The sequence below is a fragment of the Anarhichas minor genome, unplaced genomic scaffold, assembly GCF_050575085.1.
Source record: "Anarhichas minor isolate MPS153535 unplaced genomic scaffold, ASM5057508v1 ptg000024l, whole genome shotgun sequence".
Classification (NCBI taxonomy): Eukaryota; Metazoa; Chordata; class Actinopteri; order Perciformes; family Anarhichadidae; genus Anarhichas; species Anarhichas minor.
The window spans coordinates 14,120,793-14,138,184 of NW_027466470.1; the positions used below are offsets into that span (position 1 = coordinate 14,120,793).

General features: G+C 40.8%; 1 protein-coding gene across 1 annotated transcript; it reads left to right on the plus strand.

Moving 5' to 3' along the window:
• The first annotated feature begins 2,112 nt into the window (after window positions 1-2,112).
• On the plus strand, window positions 2,113-16,605 carry LOC142956039 (myomegalin-like). The gene is made up of 9 exons (XM_076097336.1): window positions 2,113-2,152; window positions 2,246-2,313; window positions 6,197-6,307; window positions 11,319-11,395; window positions 13,329-13,452; window positions 13,543-13,700; window positions 13,794-13,950; window positions 14,491-14,544; window positions 16,585-16,605. The coding sequence occupies exons 1-9, from the start codon at window positions 2,146-2,148 to the stop codon at window positions 16,603-16,605; spliced, it is 777 nt and encodes a 258-aa protein (XP_075953451.1). The 5' UTR covers window positions 2,113-2,145.
• The last annotated feature ends 787 nt before the right edge of the window (window positions 16,606-17,392 follow it).

Here is a 17,392-nt window from a genome sequence, read left to right on the forward strand (position 1 = left end):
TGAGTAGGATCTCACAGAACTTTACAGTGCTTGAATTTATATTTCACTGGGGGAAAGTCGCAGCACGGATGTGAGGCCATACAAATCGGTAATTGGTCAAAATCATTTCAACAGTTCTGTGCAAGAGCATATTTTTAAGGCCTTTAAACAACTGTTTGTTGTTCGGTCTCAGAAAGATTTTGATTGAAAACAAGTGTGTGGAAAAATCAAATACAGATAATTGTTTTGAAGGATGCAGCCGATCCTTAGAGGGCACAATAGTGTTGAAACAGTTTTCAAACATAATGGGATTATATTGAAATGCAACCTTCGGCTTTCTGTTTGCGGTTAAAACATGGTTGTGTTACTTTTAATTTGGAAAATGCAGCTAAATTCAGTTAAATCAGGAAATGTTCAGTTCATTATTTTGAAGGATCCCTAGAACGCGTTTTCACTTGTGAAGCAGAATATTGCTCCTCTCCGCTTATAGTGGTGGGCTGGTTGAACAGCAGGGGCTCTGCTCTGTGGGATGGGGGCTCTGTCACATCCCTGCTTTCATTTCTCAGGGCGCGCATCTACACACACCCCCTCCAGACCTGAGCGGTGTGCAGATGCTGGACCGCGCTCATCGACATGTTCCCGTGTGGTTGTATTTTCTCTATTAGATAATGGACGAGTGATTTGAAGGCAGCGGCTCACCGGCATGGATGCCCGTTGACTGAAGGAATAGCCTATATGGATTGGAGCTCATCGCCGCCGGAGCAAATCTGGGGAGAGTCTGAAAGGTGAGGAGGCATTTTTAGCCGATTGTGTGTGGGGGTGACACCGCAGCGGAAGTCCATATTGCTCAATGTGTATTGTAACAAAACACGACCCGGGTTTACAACCTGCGGTGGAATTAAAATCCTCTTTCGGTTGCAATGCCGTTATTTTCTATCAAATGTTTTCAGTGTTCTGTCATAAAGCATCCGTACATCCTCCGGTGTAATAAAGGCCTGGCTGTATCACACACAGTAGCCATCTGCATGCTTTATGGATCGGTGGATATTGCTATTGAGGCCACTGGCGATATACATTTAAACTTTGATGCCACATTGCACCGGATGTCTGTATTTTCCCCCAAATGCAGTGATAATATAATTTTCTGATGAAATATAAGGACAAGGACGTGCTTCTGGAGGGTCATTTTGGCCTACCTTGCACAAATGAAATTGCATTGCAATACAGTAGCACATATTTAAAGGGCCCAAATGTGCTTTTGGGCAATAGGGCCTGGGATACACTTAATGTAGCAGGCCCAGAAGTAATACATAAGATTATAAGATTAATTGATATACTCAGGTGCTGAGGTAGCACAACAGAATGACTCATTGAATGACTTTCAATAATCACAACCCACGTTATGCATCAAATACAGTATAAGAGTCAGCCTACTATTAATTCAGACTAAGCGATTGCAGTCCCTCCAGTTCAAGTTCTCCATGGGCTCTGTGGTATTGTATGTAGGTTACTGCATCACCAAATCCCTCCCACATACAGGAGATTCACAATTACTATAAATGGACCATCCCACTGATATTTGCACGGTCCAAGCAGTAGGCTTATAGTGAAAAAGTAGTGATATTGATACAATGACGCAGCACGTAGACTATTTATCCACAGGGTGAACTCGTAAACCATCAGCATGCACCAACTGTCTATACATTTTCTGATGGAGCAGCTGTCAGAGGAATGTACACACAGAGACTGGAAGGGGGAGCAATGGACTAAGGGCTATGCAGTCCTGTTTAAACAGTGGTAATGCTACTGTGGCTGTTGTCAGTGCTTTTGGTTGGTAGACAGCAGGTACCCTGAGAGGCTCGATTGAACTTTAACCCTCAGTGGCTCCTCCTATCCCTCCTCTCCCCTGCTGGGACTCCCTGATGACCCCCAATTCCCTAAAGAGGTGCAAATGATATCATGCTGTTTCAGTGAGAGGATTTGAGTGCCTTTTGTAATTTGCAGTAGAGCTCTCGCCTTTTACAAAGCTTATTGTTTATTTCTCTCTCTCTCTCTCTCTCTCTCTCTCTCTCTCTCTCTCTCTCATGTGTAATGTGTGTGCTACCTTTTTTTGTTTCTCTGGACAGTGCTGTGAAAGAGCAGACTTCATCCAAGATCCCAGGTCACATGACAGGTACATATCCCTCATTTTAAAATAGCTTGCGTAAAATCATTTCCACGATTCCACAATTACTCGTGATTAAAGGAATTTTGTCCCTCTGCTTAGATTTGTGCAGTGATGAAACAGACAACTCTCCTCCTCTTCAGCTCCACACACTCAGGGAGTTTGAACAGGTAAGAGTCTTGATTTGTAATTCTCGATGAGCTTGATGTGAGTGAGTGTCCTTCAGCACAATGAACAATACTCTAGTAGTGAGTTAGAACAATGACAATAGGCTCTCCAGTGCCATCTTGTGGCTTCTCGTCTTCCTATATAAGAAGCAATGAGCTGATTTGGTTTGCTTTGATGCAGTGTATGGGATCAGATCACTAAATGTTGAGAATGTATGTGTAATAAATCCATGATCATATCCAAACTCTCTGGAACATGTTATTAAACTACTGTACAGGAAAGGAGAACACCTGCAGCTGATAATATCTGATGGAAAACACCCTGAAGTCTCCTGGTGGTGAAAGTCCGCCTCTGGGTACAGCATGGCCCACTTAAGGATTTCTCTAATATTAATTATTAATTATATTAATACGAATCTATATTAAATATCCCTTTTGGCAGCAAGGTGTTGTACTATGGTGTTGTACTAAGCATACTTGATTTCAAACTCCTTTGTTTTTGGGGCTTTAAAACTCCAGAGTAGGGAAGATGCTAGGCGTAAACGTAGTGATGCGGATGTAGCCTCGGTATGAGTTAGAGCCAGGAGACGGTCAGCTAGCTTAAGACTGGAAACAGGGGGAGACAGTGAGCCTGTGAATAGTACAGTTAGGCTCCAACACAGAGACACAACACGTTATTACACTTCTGTTTACTAATGAAGGAAACGACATACAAAGTGATAATTACTGGGCTTCAGCAATTTGGTTGGTGGATTTCTTTCCCAGCACTTTTTATGCTATGCAAAGCTAACCAGCTCCAGAATCTAGCTTCATTATAAAAGCTCAGACATGATGGTGTTATTGAATAAGTGTATTCCCCGAAAAAAATATTCCTTTAAGTATCTGTTGGAACTTCTTGGAGAGAACAAAAGACTTTATCTAGAAACAACAGAAGCCTCTCAATCAATACAGTATTACATTGATTCCAAGTCAACACACTTTTACTTCAATACACACCAGACGCATACCAGATCAGAATAAAACGCAAGCCAGCACTAAAACTGTCACTGAAAACTCACCACCAGTGATAGTCCTTTAATGTTATTTTGGAGGTGCGGCTGAGCCTCATAAAACGGGAGGTGTCACCAACTAGTCACGAAAGCTGAATTACTTTATAAAACTACTCAGAGCTGGAGATGGCTGCCAATTCTTGGATGTGTCACTTTCACAATGAAATAAACACATACTGCACACACATATTTACACACATTCACTCCCACGTGTTTTTCTTTGATGGAGAGCTGAAAAGTCAGTGTGTGTGAGTTGTGTCATGTGTGGAGTTTAAAAACACACACTATGTACATGATGTCATCCCTAATGTTGGGCGGAGACTCCGCCTGGCGCCTGGCCTATCTTTACTCAGAATTATTTATCAACAGCACGTAATGTGACCCTTAAATAGGTTCACTCGATGAATGAAGCAAGAACTAATAATGACGTAATTGGTAACATGTTTCAGTTACTTCATTATTGATGCTCTTTGCACTGGAAATTTGTCTTGAAGCTTGATTTTAGAGAGCTTTTATTATGAGATCAAAAAGAGTAAGTGGAGCGTGTCTTCCTTTCTGTTATGTTACTTCTGTTCACTCATCTCTCTGTGGGACATTCAGGGATTCACCGCTCGGTGAGATGCAGGACACCTCCCTATTAATAGCACTGTGGCTCACAGCTCCCAGGTCTCCTATTTCATCCAACTTCTTTCCGATAAGTCCCATCAGTCACACGACCTTCGCATGCTGGTTAACCTTTGTCAGGGCACTTTCTGAATTTAACATCACCGTTCAACTATCATAGTCAAATTATAGAAAGTTGCATGTTTTCTCAAAGGTCGGATGATATTGACTCATCCCCTTCAATAACACTCTGTGTGTCCCAAAGACTTTTCCGTTTGCTTCATCGGTTTTGGCCAATAGGGGTCACGGACACACCAAAACATGCCGTCAGCCATGACATGATGCTACCACTCATGAAGTTGTTTTGGCTAACAGCTCTAGTTTCACATCCAACAGACACAGAGAAACCTCAGCATTCACTCGTGTTTCTTGACACCAAAATGACTGTAACGTTAAGTCCAATATTTACTGTCCTTTTAGCTCTGTTTTGGTCTCCACCAACGTCTGAGAAAAATATCTCGGCATTTAGCTCACTAATCTTAACTGTTATCACAAGCTAGCTTTAGCTAGTTGCTAACTTTCTCTTGTTTGGTGCTGGGCAGTAGTCGGTTTATCAGATCCTTTTCTTTTTCTGAAATGGTTGCCTGCAACTGCTAGAAACTCAATTTATTGAGACTGGTGAGACTGTACCATAAAGTAAATAACTATACTACCAAAACTATTAACTATAATTAGCCAACTAAAATAGATGAAAAAAGCTCTGCAGAGCTGCTTAGTTCGGTCATCACTAAGAGCAATCGCCCTTTTACATAGACTTTGTCATTTGACTCATTGTTAATCTTTATATAGAAAATATTGATTCATGTAAATATAGGACTCTACTATGAGTCTGAGCCCTTTTGGGGCTGTCTGTATCCTCTTTACATTGAGGCATTGTCAATACTCTCAGCCAGACATGCTACATATTCTTATTTTCTGAAAAGATAAGATTAACTTTACTTAAGTACTGTACTTAAGTATAATTTGGAGATACTTCCACTTTACTTTAGTAATTCTCTTTTCTATTTTTTCATGCATTTACTCAAATATTTTACATTTGTCTGTACTACATTTATTTGACAGCTGCAGTAAGACTTCTAGTTACTTTTAAGATCAAGGTATACAAACCATATGGTCAGTTTTTCAGAAAAGATGCATTGGATGGATTATTTTTACATTAGGTTATTAAGTAAAATGTATTCAGAAAACCCATTATTTTGGATGTGAGGTGTTCTAAACCTGCTCTAGGATACTAAATATGTTTGACCCAGTTGGAGTTCAGAGGGTTGAAGCAGCAAGAACGTATACACCTACACACATCTATTAGTTAGAAAAAAAGAGATAGTAGTAGAAAGTAGTTTGCTCAAAGTGGTGTGTAATTGTATAGTGTCTTCCAAAGAAACACTTTGTTAATCAAGTGTTTTCTGAGCTACCCTGAATGTGTTAAAGTATTTACCTTGCAGAATAGCAAAATAAAACAAATATTGAGAAACTGGAAAAACCAAATGTATTTTCAATACAACAGAAAAGCAACAGAGAAAATAAAAAAGGACACAAATCTGACCCGCTCTCTTCTCTTCGTGTCCCTGTTTGTTCGTTTTGGCGCTCCTGTTTTGCAGAGGGGTGAGATTTCCCTTCATATCACAACTGCTTGTGAGCCCTGCACCTCTTACCTCCCCTCCCCCTTCTCCCCCTCCACCCATCTCCCCTGGCAGACTGGGATTCCAGGGATGTCTCATCCTGTAAAACAAGCTCCTGTCCCGTCCCATAGCAGACCAGAACACACTATGGAGCTGACATGGCTACATCGCTGAGCGGCCGGACTGCAGAGTCACCCTCTGCACTGCAAACACCCCTATAGACTCTAGCGTGTGTGTGTGTGAATGTGTCAGTCTTAGTGTGTGTTTTTAGATGGTATCCCAATGGCCTGTTAGAGGCTAGGATACCACTTTGTAAATAATTGGATTATTTTGACATTATGCTCTTTTGGAGAAGGAGGTAGCATGTCTAACGGTTACCGGACTCTAACAGATGGACATGCCATGACAGTCGCTGTCCTCTAAAATGGACTCCCTATTCCCCCATGATACGGATAGGTCGAAGACGACTGTTCATTTCTGACCCATAACGGACGTGTCAAGGCGCGTCGGTGCTCTTTGACGGCCATGTCTAACGGTTACCGTACTTTGTCACAGCACCTGAATGACTTGAAGAGGGAGAACTTCAGCCTCAAGCTCCGCATCTACTTCCTGGAGGAGAGGATACAGCAGAAGTACGAGGAGAGCAGTGAGGATGTCTATCGTACGGTGAGTAGGGCACCTCTCGTCGAGCATGAGGAAATGACTAATGATGAATTGGACTACAAGGGGTGCGGGGAGATGTTGTGAAGGGGCCAAGGGTCACTTCACTATCAACAGCATGATCAAAAATCATTCATTTTGCTTTATGGAGGTATTTGACACTGAGTAGGTAATCAAAAGAGTTAATTTGTGTCTTATGTCATAGAAAGTGATTGTTATCAGACTGTATACAGGTTTGTTGTCCTGAAGAGTTGCTTTACAGAGCCACTTCCACTTTTGTTGACCCAGCTGTTGCACTGATGTGGTTGAAGTGTATGTTTTTAAATATGGCTGACCTGTGAGCGACTACACATTAACTAGCCCTGGAACTAATATTTGATGCAGTTTGTGTGTGTACCTAGCTGACCTATCTGTCCAGCAGGACCTCTGTGCATTGTGTTCATTATACTGGGATTTGATACTAAACTAGACAACACTACAACTCTGGATACATAGAGACCCTGTGAGATCTGTGAACCTGTAATGGAATGTCAGGCTTTGATGAGGATTTTTTTTTTTAAGTTTATCATGGCGGCATGTGTGTGAGCCGTTAGCAGAGCTGGATATTGATCCTCTTCCTTTTTTGGTCCAGACCAAAATGTGTCGTAACACAAAGTTGGACCACTGACTCAAACTTTAGTACCACAGCAGTCTCTGGTCTCATTTTACCTTATTTGGATAATTTTGTAATAAATTGTACTAAGTGACATGTACAGGTGTGTGTTTGGAACAAAGAGAGCACTAGTTGGATTTGGGATAAGGAGAGGAGAAGCTGGATCGGAGCATCCTTGCGTTTATGAAATACTTCCTGGTTTACATTTTAAAATGTCAACTCTAAATTGTGGCCTGCTTTTATTCCTTGCTACACTAGCTATGACAGACCAAGGCAGCGGCTGATGCACATTGTGGAAATGTTGGATTTGAATTAGAAAAGGGTCGAAAAGGACAGTGGGTGTCCTTCCTGTATGCTGTACAGATCCTAAAGCCTTCAGCCGTTTAGTTACTCTTTAATCAATCAGTAAGAATAAAACAGTATCAATAATCCCTTCTTTCGCTGCTACCAGTTTGTTTTTATGTGAGTGTGAAAGTTCATTCTTTACCCTGGTAATAATAGTCTAACAAAAGTAATGATAGTGTCACAATCAGGCTTTGTGTTGTGTGTTTTTCTGTAGCTCCTCACTCTTCAACTCAGTCACTCCCTCAGCACCAGTCCAACTCCCTTCACCTGTCCCTTATCTGTAATCAAGCACTCCCTCATCAGCACAACTCTCCTCACCTGTTCTAGTCACTTCTTAAACCCCTGTCTCTCTCTCACTCACTGCCAGGTCATTGTTTTTTCCCTTCCTACCCGTCCGTGTTGCTCGTCCTGTTCCCAGTCTGCCTGTTCCGTCTTGTCCTTGGATTCCCTGCTTGTTTTTTGGTTTGTTGATTAAACCTTTTTTCACTTCACCTGACTGTCTGCTCCTGAGTCCTCATTATGTCCCGTGACAGATAGACAGCATCACCCCCTGAAAATCTGGTTGTTGCTTACCTCCAGTAACTTCTCAACCTGATGCAGTGAACGTGTGGCTCTTACCATCTTTTATTTCAATCTGCAAACTGTATGCTTTTATATCTACATATAAATCTGTGCATTTCAAGAGCTTATGGTCCAAATACAACGGTTGTACAATGTTGCCTTTAAGAAACAACAAACTGTTGGGAATTGTAATGTCTTACCTCGATATCCATGTTGAAAAATGATTTACCTGTGGAAATGTAATCAGGTACACACATTTTTCCGTAGTTTACTCGGTGAAGGTCTGTATATCTGTTCACTTTGCCCCTGCTGTTAATAATGTGTACTGTACTGTAGAATGTCACAATGGACCAGAATGCAACAGTTTCATCTGTGGAACTGCAGTGCATTCTATATCCATATACACACACACACAATAATATGCATTAACTCAAACATTTTCTGACCTGCAGATGCTATAAGTTTGTATTTATTTATAATTTGAATATATGCTTCACAAAACTGCACCAAAATAGACATTTATTTTGAGTCTGTCACAGAATACAAGTGTTTGCTACCATAGTCTCTTGTGTCTCTTACCATGTCGATACTTTTAAATGTTAGCATTTGAAGCACAACTTGGGTATTTTATGCACTTATACTCAAAATCCATTGCGACAGTGATTGTGTACATCTCAGCTGTATTCACTGATACACACTCATCAGAACAGACTGTGACACATTCTGCTTATTGTGTTATTAAAATATTAACACTGGCTACGGAATTGAACTTTTCATCAACTGCTGTAGCCGGGGGTTTGTTTCCTCACCTGCACACAGAATAGAAGCATTACAAAATTCATTTTTATTCTTGTGCTATGTTTATTTATACTTGCCCAGGGGATTATTTGAAAAGCAGCTTCCGTGGTCAAATTTACTTTTAAGTATTTATTTACAGTAAGAAAAAACCTACAATCAAGAGGTCAAAAATGAATAATTTTTAGTCCCAAAAATGGTGACATTTTTTTTCATTCATCTTCCTGTGTGTGTGTGATTTATATGCATGTGCCAATATCTGTAGGCGTCTGCACTCTGTTTGTCTCGGGGTGTGCGTCGATCTGTGCCACTCTGTGCGTGCAAAGTGTGCGTCTACAAGAAGGTGACCCGGCTCAGCTGTTGTCTGTTTACACGACCCAGTCGGCATTTAAAACTCGCCTCTGCGATCATCAACAGCTCTTTGAGAAAAGCTAAATGGCGTTTTGATCCAGTCAAACAAGACCTGAGCGTCCTGCAACTTATCCTCCACAATTACTGCATACCGGCAGTGATTGAGTAAACTGATCCCACGTCATCTGAAGGGATTTTAATCCTTGTGCTTCACAATCTCTCACTCTGTGCAGCTGAAGGATGATCACTGTTTTATTGGAGACTAAATCTTTGTTCCATAGCTGTTATCTGACCTGAGCTGCCCATTGCTCTGTTGGTTGAGTGTCATGTCAGTGTCAGTGTTCCCATCCTCCAAAGCATTTCAGTGTAATACAGTACAGATGAGGTGTGCTGGTCCTGGGCACATACTGATCTCTCTCCGAGCTCCAGAGACTCTATTTATAGAGCAGGCTTTAGTGCAATGATTTATTTATCACATGCATCCATGAGTGTCCATATGACAAAACTCATAACGTGTTTTTTTAAAGGATTTAAATTCAGTCGTGCCATGCAGTTCATTTTTTGATTGATCGAGAGAAAGTTAATCATCAGCTATTTTGATAATAAATAATCATTCATTTTTTTAACAACAATGTCAAAAAATCCCTACTTCCAGCTTCTCCATTGAAAAGGATTTGCTGCTTTTTCTTCGTAGCGTATTTCACTGTTTTCATTCATGTAAATAAAGTGATGCTACCAGAGCATGAATGGTTTAGTGTGGAATATGCAAAATAAGCAGCAGCATCAACAGACGAACTGAGAGTAAAATATAATATCTGATCAGTCACAATGTTGCAGGTGTTTGGTTTATGAGTAACACTCCTGTGAGTGTTTTGAAATGCAGCCGTATCCCTCCTCTTGCACAGTTTGGTTATTAGGGGATCTGTTGCTGGGGGCCGGCAGGCCAGGAGGGGCCATAATAGCAGCTGGTGCACTGTGATGAGTGTCTATATATAGAGCTGTTTCCAAGAGAGAAAATGTCTCTCTTCCTGTAAGCAAAGTTGTTGACACACACACACACACACACACACACACGTGTTCCTGTGGCTTGTGAGTGACATTCATTTATTATCGGAGCATTTAGGTGAATCATTTACAGTCATTAGCTATGCAGAGCACATGGCCGGTCATGTGTTTCATAAGTTAGTTGCTGCTGCATTACTTGACTGCACAGTTGAGTTCTTGACAGATTAATTAGTCCAAAGAAAATTAATTATAAACATGAGCTTTGTGTCCTTATAGAGCCTTACCTGAAAAAAAATATATGCAAGCCTTTAAAACGTTAAACAAATGTTAAACATTGTTATTTAATGAATCAAATAGATAGCTTTTCTAATTTTCTAAACACAACCTCATGTCCCTTAGAATTAATTTCTGCTGTCCTTTTTTCTTAGTGCACATGTATAGTTTTACGAATTTAATTAAATGTACGATAATATTGAGAAACAAAATGTTTTATTTTTGTCCAGCAGACAGACAGACGAATAAACTGTCCTCTTGCGGCTCTCTAAGGTCAGAACGTAAAGAATGAGCCCCACCAATCCTGCTGTTTGAATCCTCTGTCCCCCAGTGTAAGAGCCCTGATTGGCTCGAAAATGTCCCATGTGGACCCCTGCAGGTAAACAAACTGTTTAGCCTTTGGCCCCCGAAGATGAAAATCTGAGCTGCCCTGAATTCACCAGCTCTAAATATACCAGCCCTGACAGCACGGTCACATGTTCTGTACTGAGCCTGATTCACACAGAGACAGAGAGGCTAGTTTGTGATGAAGAGATGTAAGAAACAACAGGAAAAGTACTCTTTAGATGCAGACAAACCCAGTGAATATAAAAACAATGAAAGACAGCGTGTCAAACATATTAAAAACCTTTTTTTTTTTTTTAATACAGAATCTGTAACTGAACCTCAGATATACAGAACAGGCACACCCTACACAAAGTGATGAGATCTTTTTTATTGATGATGAATCAGGTGTGCGACGTATCTCCAAAATATATTGTAACTTGGTTTTCTTTATGTAATTGTATGAAATTACAGAATGTATAGAATAAATCTGTGTCATCTGTTTTGCCAATATTGTATTAGGCTTCTTGATCACTTTAACAGGAACATTATAGTAATTGGCCACTATCATTGATACTACAGTATAATTACAAATTGTCATTTATCTGGTGCACGATTTAACACTGATGTTGGAGGAGATGTTTGATGATGTGTAATGACCGATTAACTCATGACCAGTGACTGACTTTCTACTACTTTCATCTGTTGCAGAACATCGAGCTGAAGGTGGAAGTAGAGAGCTTGAAGCAGGAGCTCCAGGAGAAACAGCAGCTTTTGGACAAAGCACTGTAAGTCTTCCATTTTTTTTATCATGATTATTTATAATGTGCAACCCTAACCTTAAATAAACTCAGATTATACAGTTTGTAAGTGTGAATGTTGGTGTCAAAACAACTAATTATCTAAAGATACAGAGCACCAAAGAAAACTTAACTGAGAAGTCAAAAGACTATCTTTGAAAAATGTAACACTGTCTAGCTTTATTCAGAGAGCCTTCATCAATAGTCGGTGTAACATTGTGGGATCCAAAGTTTAATGTTTTCTTTGGTCACATATACTTTGATTAATACGGTACATAGTGCGTACTGGTGGGCAGATACACAAGTTGCTACAACGCCTACAAGCTTGTTTTACTTTTAGGCTTTGATAACAAAGATGAATCCTCTATAATAGTGTGTGTGTGTGTGTGTGTGTGTGTATGTGTGTGTGTGTGCACCTCCATCTATGGGTATTGGCTCCATGGTCCTGTCCTAACTGTGGCAACACCTCATATCTCCAACAGCTCATATGTCATGCAGCAGCTGAAAGAGATAACACACACATAAGCCTTCATGGATAGACAAATGAGACCCACAATTTAAACCCCTAACATGTTACAAAAGTCTTGTTTAAGATTATCGTCGACAGGCTGTAACAACTGCTGTTGATCTAAATGTGACACGATAATGAGGAAGACTGCCCTTTAACCAGGGGACTCATCAGAATTGTCTCAGGTGATTATATGTCTACCGGTAGTCCCTTTTTATACTGTTGATTCCCTTAAAACTCACGTCCTCCTCTACCTGCTGGGCTGCTATTGCTCCAGGATGGAGCTTGCACCTGCTGCTGGAGTTTGGTTGATTCCATGTGCAATGTAGCCCAGGGTGGTGGTCTTTCTGGGTTGGGTCATTTCAGTCATCATTCTGTATGTCTTACTTTTCACAGCCGTTGGCCTGCGTTACTGCTGAAATTGACCGAGATCGTGGTTGTTGACCTTTAAATAGGTATAGTTCATTATTGTTGGTGCTCTTGGAAAGGACTAAATGGTTTGTATTACTGGTCTCTATTTTTGTTGCCGTTGTCGCTCCCTCTCTTCACATTCTGTAGTATTGTTACAGTCTGACCAACACTTCATGCCTGAGCGTCTTGAGTCCCATGAACTTGAAGCTTCACATTATTTCTCGGTAGTGTTGTAAGTTGTCATCCAGTTGTTTGTATTGTTGACAGACCAAGATTACTGACATCTCGCAGAAAGGCTGGCGCTTAGCATGAAGGTCTTGTCCACTACACATAAAGGACACTTGTCCACGAGACAGAGATTTGCATTACTCATACTGGTTGAAAATATCCCAGCTATTTGAGCTGTTGCATGTGGCGGACAGAGTTAAAAACGTACGTAGAGAGGGTCCAGGGCAGGACTCATGGCGACATTGTGGCGTGTGCCATTCTGGGAGTAGAAATTCCGGGATGGCGTTGTTAACTGACTAAGTGATATAGACAGATGCTCGCACAGAAGGAGAAGACTTATGTCGTGAACTGGGAATACAAAGAAACAGGATGAGTGTGAGAAATTTCTCATTTCAGAAAGTTTAGAATGTTCATATGTATGTATTATGTAGCTTTCACAGTCTGTATCAATTGAGTTGGACACCACTTACAAAAGGAAAAAGGACTTGAATTGCATCATATGCTGTATGTTTTTAACCTTTCACCACGTACAGATTGTGTGAACGCCACTAACCATGACAACAAAAGCCAACACCATGTGGAAAAGGTGTTGGGTCTCCCATGAGCACCGTAGCAGACAGGAGAGTGATGACATCTTTGTGTCTTGGCTCTGCATCATGTTCTAATGCTTACACCACTGGCTACATTAGTGTGCATTCAAACTGAGCTGATTTGGGCTGTAGTCATTGCGATACCTGTGATCAACTCTGACTTGCCTCTTTCCTTGTTGAACAGCATTACAGCAGAGAGCTTGACCAATCACAATGAGGCCGAGCTGCAGAGACGGTGTCGGGAGAGACAGCAGGAAATCGACCACATGGAGCAAGTGCTTGAGACTAAGATTCAGCTCCTGCAGGAGGTTCGTCTGCTCACACTCCTCTGCTGGTTCAACTGACACACAGCGGCATCAGGTTTACAAATCCTAACTGTGTATGCGTATGTTTTTTAGGAGGCCCAGCTAGTACGCAGCGAGGCTGAGCGGATGGTCTCGCTGGCTGGATCGCACTCCCACGCCTCCCTCCTCTCTCTAGACACCCCCATGGAGGACACCACAGAGGACGAGAGGCCTCCCAGCATCCTGTTCCCATCCAACACCAACAAAGACAGGTGCAAAACACTAAGAAATCTCCACAACCACAACTACTATCAAACCAAATCCAACCTCCCTGTCTCACTGGCGTTTCCTCTGTCTGCGTTCAGGTTAATAGAGGAGCTGACTAAAGATCTTTGCTCCAAGGAGGTACTCATCACAGAGCTGAGCGGAGAGAAGACGACTCTCACCCTCAGGGTGGGAGAGCTGGAGGGACAGGTTCAGGAGCTGTCTTCATCTCTGCTGCAGAAGGACAAGGATGTGGACGTATGTAGACATTGTATTCCTATTGTAAATGACGCCTAACATCAAAAAAACCTCTTTCTAGTCTTAGCAAATGGATATCCAGACAGGAAAGTGTTGGATCCCTTCAGTAAATCTGTTTCTATCAGCTAGTCATCCCTAGAGTATATCATTCAAGACTTCTAATATTACTGCATTCCTCTGGACCACCATGTCTCCTCTGGCCAAACTTCTATTCTAGAAAGCAGCATATGTGACATTCCCAAACCTTATTTTAACAGCTATTCATGAAGGTCACAAGAACTATTTGCACGCACAAACTGCTACTCAGACAAAAGTCACACTGCAGGGGAACATGTAAGATAAGATAAACCTGCATTGATCCCCAGCGGGGGAAATTCAGAATTTTTGTGTACAAGCATTCTCCCATGAAGTATTTTTTCTGTGAAGGTTCATTCGTTCCCTTTCCTGTTTCCTTAATCTTAAAATGTATTGTAATGTTAATTATTTTAATTCTCAGATTAGTACATACAGTAAGTTAATAGTCTGTCTCCATTCTTACAGTTTTATCAGGAGGAACTTAGTCGAGAGAGGCTGCGCATCGAACAGGAGATGCAGGTATGTGGAGCTCTGTATCTTTATGTTGGTTCATTAGTCTTCGCATGTTATTATAAAGTTCTCCACTAGGTGTCAGAACAGCATCACAGTTCTCTCTTGATGTCAGACGGACTCTGCCTCCTTATGGAGAGGTGAAACATTGCATTTTCACACAAGAGCTGACGACTGTAGATAGAATGGACACATATTTGAACAATTTGCAAATTTTTACAAAAGTATTTAAGATAGAGGGAGATCAGACCATTTGCAATATAACCAGTATGTTCAAGATTGTGGTACAAAACCAACAAACTACCAAAGTTTGAATATGTTTTCTCTCATTTTGCCCATTAAGAAAATAGCAGACTGTCTAATATGGCTAATAAAATCAATACAACTACTCTCTGTAATACAATGTCATAGCAAAAAGTCAGTAAACAGCAAGTGAAACATCCTGTGGTGAGCTGGAACTTTGCTCATCTTTGTGCAATCTAACCCTGAATGTTTCATCATCGGCAGTGGCTTCTGATTGGTCAACAACACAGATATGATGGTGAACTTTCCTCTAAAACGAGCAAACAGTTAGTCTTAGTCTTCTTGTACTGCAATGGAGCACCATGTGAGACTGCTCGTGAAAGATCTTACAGAGGGTTTATCTCATCACACAAAGTGCCAAATCTCATTACATTTATAGGCTTTAGCTGCACTAACATCCCCAAGGACACATCTCTGTCCTGATGCCTAATTAAACTACGAATGGAGGGGGACCATTATGTGAACTCCCTTTAGTAGTCTTTTCCATCAATTTGCACTTCCTATAATCAATAATCATAAACACAGTCTGCTTTATTATTCACCGTTCTTGCAGTGTTGCTTCGTGTTATTTGGCGTCACAGTATTTGTTGAAAACATTTTTGTTGTTGGGTGGGATGTTTTAACTTGTAAATCAGTTGTGAATGAAAGATGCAAATGTACTCACCAGGCAGGTTCTCTGCTCCGATTGTGTGAGTGTTAGTGCGCACGACAAAATGAAACAAAGCGTGTAGTATGTTCAGTAATGGACGACAACACTGTATGTGCAAAACATTTAGTCACTCAGGGAACAGTGGGGTTAGAGTGTGACTAGTAAAGTACATATGATGTGCAACATATTGTGTCTGAGTGTTTATAAGAAAGGACATAGTCTTAATATGAGCACAACAAGGAGAGCTGAATCTGAATTGTGTTGTTGGTTTTGGGGTCAATGCAATGGGAGGTGACAGTTATTTGTTGGTTGTGCATATGTGCACACGAATGAGACAGCATATAGAATACAAGAAAATGTACAACACAATGATTCCATATTATCCAATACACCATGAGTCATATTTTTCATTTTAAGAATTTAAGGAAAAACCGTTGCGGGTAAAATACAGCTAAAACTAAAATGATTTGCCATATGTTGTTGCTTTTTACTGCAAGTAAATTATTCTATGTGGCCCACAAATATACTTATTAGCAATTTGTGTTCTGCAGCAGTGACAGAAACAGCGACATTCACATCTACTCACAGAAATCATGTGAGGATCAGTAACTGGGGTCTTGTGTGTGCACACATTCCCATGAGGCGCCTTCTTTCATATGTGCGTGTGTGCATACAGGCATCTTGCTGGTTAGCAGTTTAGCGGGTCTGGTTTCAGCCGGGTTGTCGATAGGTCAGGTTGACCTTTGAGTGCTCAGCGCTCCCAAGGCTGATATCAAGTTGTGTAGTCTCCTACAGACACTCGCAATAAGAGCTCCTAATTAGTTCCCCAGACACCACGGCCATTTAGATTAAATCCATGTCTGGCGAGAGAGAAAGAGCCAGGGAAGAAATATCATCTGAAACCTCTTAAGACAATTATTTCCAGGGTTTCCTTTTTAAGAATAATTTGTAGTAATTGGTACACTGTACACAACTATCCTTTATAAATCTGCTTGTATTCAATTACATAGGACATCTGATCAAAAAGAAGAAATATCATATATCCAGTGTTATTATTCTGCTGCATTCTTCTCTCATGTGTTGTTGGCTGTCTGCAGCGTCCTTCGGGCAAATTCTAACACATTTTTGGATTTTGCACTGCATATCTACGAAGAAGTCACAGCGTGACAGCATGACCATCTGTTTGTGCCCCTAGGGAAAACAAAAATTGTGGTCACGGCTGTGAAGCACAGTCAAATGCATGAGAAAAGACCTAGTTGTTTGACCATCACAGTCAAATCATTGTTGGAATATCTGCTCCATGACAACAAGAAGTACAAATAATACTAATCTTGAGGCAATAGCATGTATTGACATAAGGTACACGGTCGGATGAGGGCTCTATTAAAAGACCAAAGTCACCAAACCAGTATGATTATGATTATACCACAGGATTTAGTGAGCTCAGTGATATGCTAGCTAGCAGCATTGCTTCTTTGTGATGCCTTTTTATAATGTCAAGGGCCCAAATAAGCGCAATCCACTGTTGTGTCTTAAAAATGCCTAATTCCACTACTATGCAGTTGAAACCAAAACTGATATTCATACATAAAAAAATGACTCAATTATCAAAATAATCATCTGTGAAGTACATATGTGTAGCCATGGTAACTTGTTTCATTGCTCTTGTCTTGAGAGCCTCTTGCCTGATAAAATACTGATGCATGAGTAACGGTCAGGCAGGTAACCCTGGATACATGAATAAAAAAATTATTAATTTCATTGGTCTGTTCTATAACTTATTTGTAGTGGTCTAATGAAGTTATACACACCATTACCCCAATATAATCAGATAGGAAATCATTGCAGGAATACAAACTGAGGCAATTTTTTATACTCAGTGTAACACAAAGGTTGTAGCACAGC